The 6,981-nt window shown below is 39.2% G+C and overlaps 1 protein-coding gene across 1 annotated transcript in view; it reads right to left on the reverse strand.

Annotated features, from left to right (window-relative positions):
• Positions 1-6,785, reverse strand: part of LOC107560923 (brefeldin A-inhibited guanine nucleotide-exchange protein 2-like) — a 38,237-nt gene extending 31,452 nt beyond the window's left edge. The window contains exons 1-4 of the mRNA XM_016245223.1: positions 6,366-6,785; positions 3,776-3,806; positions 1,275-1,398; positions 541-687 (exon numbers count right to left, since the gene is read on the reverse strand). Of these exons, the coding sequence (XP_016100709.1) occupies positions 541-687; positions 1,275-1,398; positions 3,776-3,806; positions 6,366-6,531 (468 nt within the window). The 5' untranslated portion in view covers positions 6,532-6,785. The remainder of the gene's footprint in view (positions 1-540; positions 688-1,274; positions 1,399-3,775; positions 3,807-6,365) is intronic.
• Positions 6,786-6,981: the final 196 nt, after the last annotated feature.

Below are 6,981 nucleotides of genomic sequence, written 5' to 3' on the forward strand. Positions count from 1 at the left end.
TGAATAAAAAAACAGCATTAATTTTAAATAGAATTTTCTGTAACATTATAAACAGTGTTGGGGGTAACGCATTACAGTAAGTTACGAAATCAGATAACTTTTTGTAAGTAACTAGTAAAGTAATGCATTTTTAATTTAGAAGGAAATATCTGAGTTACGTTTTCAAATAAGTAATTGCATTTACTTTCGCATTACTTTCCATAAAAAGTAACTAAGTAACGTAATTAATTACTTTTTTAGGGAGTAACACAATATTGTAATGCATTACTTTTAAAAGTAACTTTCCCCAACACTGATTATAAATGCATATAAAGTAAAGACATTTATTATGTTAAAGCATCATGTGCTAATATCCTTGCTGAATAAAAGTATTAATAAAAATAAAATAAAAAACGTACTCAAATTCTGAAGGGTAGTGTATGTATATGTAATATACTGTATTACACATATTTGAATTACATCAGCCATCAAATATGAATTTTAATATCAAGAAGTGCCTGTCTGAAAAAAACGAACTGGTATGATGGAGAGTTGTTTTACCTTAATGATCTGTAGCTGTACCCCCTCATCAGTCTGGGGTCCCTGGAAGCAGTTACAGATGGTCTCCACCAGCCGGTCAATTAGCCGTTTTCCTGGAGCTCCGCTGTCAGGGGCGTTCCCTGTGATGTGCCCATACGCAATAAGTTTCTGTGATGAATAAAAGAAATGTCAGAGAGAAAATGTTTGAGTGGAATGATTAAATTAATGGAAATATTAAAACTATTGAACTGCTATTTACATAAGTAGAATGAACTAGACCAAATTTTTCAAGTAATGAAATCCAGCATCCATGATCACTGTCTGAACAAACAGAAACAGATCCAGTTGTTCATACAGTGTAGTCAATATCTGAAATATCTACATGACTTTCTGTAGTAATAATGGGACGTTTGCCAAAGATGTCCTTCTGCAATGACTGAAAGTAGCGTGAGACAACATACGCAATGGAGGTATTACAGTGTAACACACATTAATTCATACAGTGTTTAAATTCATTCAATATTCATAACTATCAGGTTGCATAAGCTTCATGATCTTAGGGATTTCACAATCAGTTTTCCTGTGCAGACTATAAACAAATAAATTTGAGTCACATGTAAAAAAACTCCTTTTTACAAGAATTAAAAACTAAACTGAAAAACTAAACTGGTGTTTTAAATGCATTAATATTGAGTATGATGAAGCACTGCATTAGAGTGAGGTGAATGAGAACTCCTGTACTGAGAACTCCGTACCTGTAAGCAGTCGAGAGACGTACTGACAATACGTGGAGACTTGGACTGACATGCCAGCTCGAAAGGCAGGACGTACTTGTCAGCCTCAATGTAATTGGCTCTGGGAGGAACAACAGTGCCATCCCTGGAACACACAAAATTCACAGCACAGGTCAGTAAGTGGGAATAACCATGCAGCATTGAAACATACTTCATTCACCGAATATTACACAGCAACAAACATTCAGAACATCATGTCAGTAGCCCTTAAAGGGGTCATATGATGCTGCTAAAAAGAACATTATTTTGTGTATTTGGTGCAATGAAATGTGTTTATGCGGTTTAAGGTTCAAAAAACACATTTTCCACATACTGTACATTATTTTTTCTCCTCTATGCCCCGCCTTTCTGAAACACGTAGATTTTTACAAAGCTCATCGGTCTGAAAAGCGAGGTGTGCTGTGATTGGCCAGCTATCCAGTGCGTTGTGATTGGCCGAATACCTCAAGCGTGTGACAGAAATGTTACGCCCCTTACCATACTGTGATGCCCTGTCTGGCCGGAGCGTACCATAAAACCATGTCTGCATTTGTGATCGGAGAAATGAAAAACAACAAGCGCTACTCTACACTGCCCATAAAACTCGCGTTTGAATCGTCAGTGGCAAATTCTTTAAATATAAAAAACGTACTTACAGTCTATGAGTCAGAACAGCCGGCATTGTAGTCTACTCTCCCAGGATCAGGAAACAGTCCTCCATAAAATGCGCTGGGCACATCTGAATATTTGGGTTAAACTGTTCTGGAACTAGGGATGCGCCGATCCGATATTCGTATCGGGTATCGACTCCGATAGTGCCATTTTTCTCGGATCAGGTATCGTTCAGAGAGGGCCGATCCAAATCCGAGAATTTAAAAAAAAAATTTCGATTGTGCGAATTATTCTGTGTTACTTCTGAAGCCATACGATAGCTTAATGTGAGCTACATATGAATATTTAAGTCCTTACGTTAAAGTTCTCACAAACTCTTTTCTCCGCTGTGGCTGTCAGTCATTCGTTCAGCCTTTAAACCCTGGTCGCATTCGGTTACGACAGTCAGTTCGGAGTTCCCATTATAATCCAAGATCATTCCGTGTTCCCATTATAATTGATTTGTAAATACATGTCTATGATTTTGCAAAAAGGACTTTATCTTCTTGCCAGAGTTTAATGTTGTTTTGTTACTTGCTACCGGGTGTCTGTGAGAACAAAACACGGGCGTAGAAAATACTATAAATAGTTTTTAACGTGCACAGTAACTGAAATTTAAAACTGTTAAAAGAAAGGCTCAATAACTGTTGCACAGATATAATACACTACTCATCAATTTCTCTTCCCTTTGTGCTTTGCGGTTTTTAACACGAAGCGCTTACAATGTGCGCATGCGGCGTGCAGAATGATGCGCTTGAAGCAACACGGCGTCAGGCTGTGAGACCATGTTGCTTCAAGCGCATCATTCTGCACACCGGATGCGCACATTGTAAACGCTTGGTGCTCATAGACTGTATAAAAACTATGTTTTGTCCTATCGTATCTATCACATGTTGTTGTTGCCTTATTAAAAAATATGCTATGCATTCAAAATAAATGTATTTTAATTTTATAGTACATACTTAAACATATATATGAATGTTTTTAATGAATGGATTTTGTAATAATACAAATAGCAATGTGTAACATTTTACCATATTTAGTGCAACACTTTTATTTGTTCCCCACAAAATATCACTGGTATCGGATCGGTATCTGTATTGGCCAATACCGAACCCTAGGTATCGGAATCGGTATCGGAGGCGAAAAAGGTTGAGTGAGTGGAGGCCGGAGGCCTAGAGCGAGCCACGGCCTAGAGTATGCGGAGGCCGGCTTGAGTGAGCAGAGGCGGGTGGGCTTGAGAACGGCGTGGCCGGCGGATTCCACGAAGGCGGCAACAACAATACTACAGCGAGATGATAAAAATCCATTTTACCCTCAAAAAACCTAAATAGTCTCAATTATCAAGCCGTTTGGAGCCGTCCGCCAAGTTGTATGCCATTTTCTCTGTGCTCAAGCAGCTGTAGCGACAACAATGTCTTGTAAGCAATGCAGGTGTTTTGTAGTTGGATGTAAAATTGAACATAAGTCTTAATTTTCTCCCAACATCAGAGCCACTGAGGATGCAGTGGATTAGTTTTGTTTTTGATGGTAAACGTGCCATCGAATACACACAAAAAAAAATGGCAGAGGGGCGGGGTGAGCAGTAGCTCATTAGCATTTAACGGGACATGCATCAAAACGGATCGGGAGCTGTTTTTGACAAGGTAAAAAGTGTTTTTTTACACGGCCATTGTGGAATTTTAACCGAAGTATATTTCATGAAAACCCTAAAGAATCATACCAATTTGTGGAAAATGGGCATCCGATGTCCCCTTTAATGTTACATCAATGTAGATCACAGGAAACATTTGCATGGGTGGTGCATGTTGGTAAATGAGATGTAAACTTACTTCTGCTTTTCCAGTTCATGCTTGATTTCATCTAAAAAAAAAAGAAGAAAAAAAAAAAAAAGAGAAATTAACATCAACTCATGTCTATTTTTCACATCTCTCTCAAAGCGGAGTGAGTGCTAATTCAGAAAACTACTACAACAGTGTCTTGGCATTTACATTAGTGTATTGGAGTATTAGGCTGTCTGGACTCTAGGTTTTCAGATTATGCATTCAGTTGGACATCAAAGTGAACCGGGCGATGGGGAGGAAATTACATCTACAGCGCAGCAGCAGGAATACGTACCCTAATACTGCCAAAGCAAAAAATGTGCACACTATCCCTAATAAAAAACACTGACTACTCAGCAAGATACAGCAGTGATCCAGTACTGGTTGTGCTTGGTAGTAATGAGACTATTTGTTGGAAAAGTGTCTATTAGTGCTGTCAAACAATTAATCGCGATTAATCGTATCCAAAATAAATTGCTGTGCAATTAATCGCATGTGATTGTCATGCGCATCTCGTCATTAAAGCCGATATAAAGCACAATTAGGCAATATCGCATTCATAATTGAATGCGATTCATCTGCGATTATGAACTCGATATTGCCTAGCTTGTCAGTGAACTACGGCTCTGTGTAGTAAATGCCGCTCCATCTGAAAGCAGATGATGGCGATTTACTACCAATCACGGAACCGGCTTTACTGACGAGATGCGCATGACAATCACATGCGATTAATTGCACAGCCCTAGTACACATTCATATATTATGTAATCGGACAGATCTAGTTCTCGAGTTCAGCTCACTGATTCAGTGATCAATGCAGTTAACAGCTCACTGAAGGGGAAAATTATCAGTGCATAACAGTTTAGATTTCATTCTCACACAAAACTATTTTTACCACTTTCGAATAACTGGAAAACCACAAGCAATTACATTCTTCAAAAATTACAACATAATTCTGTCTTTCACAGAAGAAAGGAAGTCACATAGAACAAATATATAAATTATACTTTTACTATGAACTATTACTTTAAAATAAATAAACAAGGTTACTGGGATGAGCAAGTTGCTTAAAGTGTCATATTAATATGGTTTTCCGTGCCTCTGATATTCAAGAACAATCTACAAATTAATCCTTATTCATTTAGACTTAGCCATCTACTCACAAGAAGGTACAGGAAACTGATGTTAAGCAACAACACATTTCATAAGATGTGCATTTTATGAACTATGTTTTTAATCTGGCAACCTGTAATACTCAAAAGTGTTACATGTATCCAAGCAGCACAGCAAACTAAGCCATTGCCTAGCAGTGTATCCGGGTGGCTAGTGTAAATAGGTCTGTATGTTAATCAGCCTCATTCACTCACATGACAGGGTAATGAGGGAGTGTCTGTTTGAATGACATCCTTCTGAGAGCATTCAAACAAAACCCACTAGGAAGTTGCATTACATTAACAGCCAAATGGCTGAACAACACTATAGACTTTCAGGATCAAACTTCAAACATACCAAAAGACAAAACAACAGAAGTTTACAATAAAATACATGGAGGTTTTTTGTTCAGATTGAACTATTTTTAGATTGACACTTCAGAACAAAGGTTAGAGTTCGGAAAAGCTCACGTAAGAAACTAGATCCTCCAGTCTCCACATGTGCTCATCAACTTTGTAAATAAGTAATGCAGCGCAGGCGGGACGAATCAAATGAGTCTAACCTGCATATCCAGCTTACACATAAAAAAAGGGATGGATATTCCGGGAAGTTATTGAATAAAAATGGGAACACAGAGTGAGCAGCTAATGCTAATCACATATGTCACTAGAAAAATCATCAAATTAAAAGGATAGTTCTTAAAAACTCTGTCTTCATTTGCTCACCCCCTTTTTATGTCCATACAATGGAAGTCAATGATGACCAAAACAATTTGGCTACCAACATTCTTCATCTTTTTGTACAACAGAACAAAATGACATGTTTGGAATGACACAAGTGATAAAATTATCACAGAATTTTAATTTCTGGATCAACGTTTAATAACAGCAGTAAAATAGGCCCGATGCCAGAGACAGAAAGCCTCAAGTCACCATTTAATGCCATTGAAAGATGCAATAAAAAGGAATGGTGACTGATCAAGCCAACTCTTCTAGTGTGAGTAAATTAAACAATTTTAATTTTTAGAGTGAACTGTTCCTTAGATGTTACTCAAAACACAGATCGATTCTGTAAATCAGTGAGTGATCTTTAATCACTAAGGGAGCAGTACATCACCAATCTCTCAAAGTCGATATAACAGCAACAAAATCTGCAGCTTGTCGGATAGCAGCTGATTCCAGCTAACACATGCTAACAGCTCGGGATAACCACAACAAGAGGTGCTGGTCACCAAGACATGTCATTTACTCAGCCGCCAACATCTCATTCATAATACTGTAACATTATATAGCATGACAATGCCAACTTAAGGCAAAATGAAACAACGGAGTCTTGACACACAGACGCGTGCAGGCTTATACGTTACGTTAATTTAGGATATCAGGGGCAGAGGAGGACCTCAGTGGTGTGTTTGAGGCCTGACGGGTAATGAAGAAAAGAAGCTCACCCAGCGCCACTTGACAGGCCTTGCGCAGCTGGCTGTGTTGGCTCCGCTTCACCTCCTTATCCGCGAGGATTTTCTCCAGCGCCCGAGACAGAAACATGCTCTTGGTGCTCAGGCTTTCTGTCTGCGTACGCCGTCGATGGGTTTCCAGCTCTTCCTGCTCTTTCATCTCTCGGTCGACGTGTTAAAGTAGTCCGTCAGGCCGTCATCTCTGGCCCGTTCCCTGCGGTTTGGCAGGGGTGTGAGGGTGCCAGGAGCGGGCCGAGGTTGTCGCTGGTTCGGTTGGACGCTGCTATCTCAGCACTGCGTCGCCATGTTGGCCGCACGTCACATCACATCACGTGACCCGCGGGCGCTGATGTGTACATTCAGCGCGCGAGCTCGGTTTGGCTGAGGTGGAAATGAATGGGGCATGTGTTTAGTGGACAGTTCGGTCTCAGGTAGAAAAAAACATATGCTGGCATGCAGTTTTAAGACATTTTAAACCGTGTGATCACCAGTATTTCATTTATTTAAGTCATGGTGAAAAAACTAAAAGCTTCAAACAAACATATATATTATGTTTACTGCATTATTATTAAGTCATCATGTGGCCTTCCTTGTATCAACTGTGTTTTTA

The sequence above is a fragment of the Sinocyclocheilus grahami genome, unplaced genomic scaffold (genome assembly GCF_001515645.1).
Source record: "Sinocyclocheilus grahami isolate Dianchi unplaced genomic scaffold, SAMN03320097.WGS_v1.1 scaffold747.1, whole genome shotgun sequence".
NCBI lineage: Eukaryota > Metazoa > Chordata > Actinopteri > Cypriniformes > Cyprinidae > Sinocyclocheilus > Sinocyclocheilus grahami.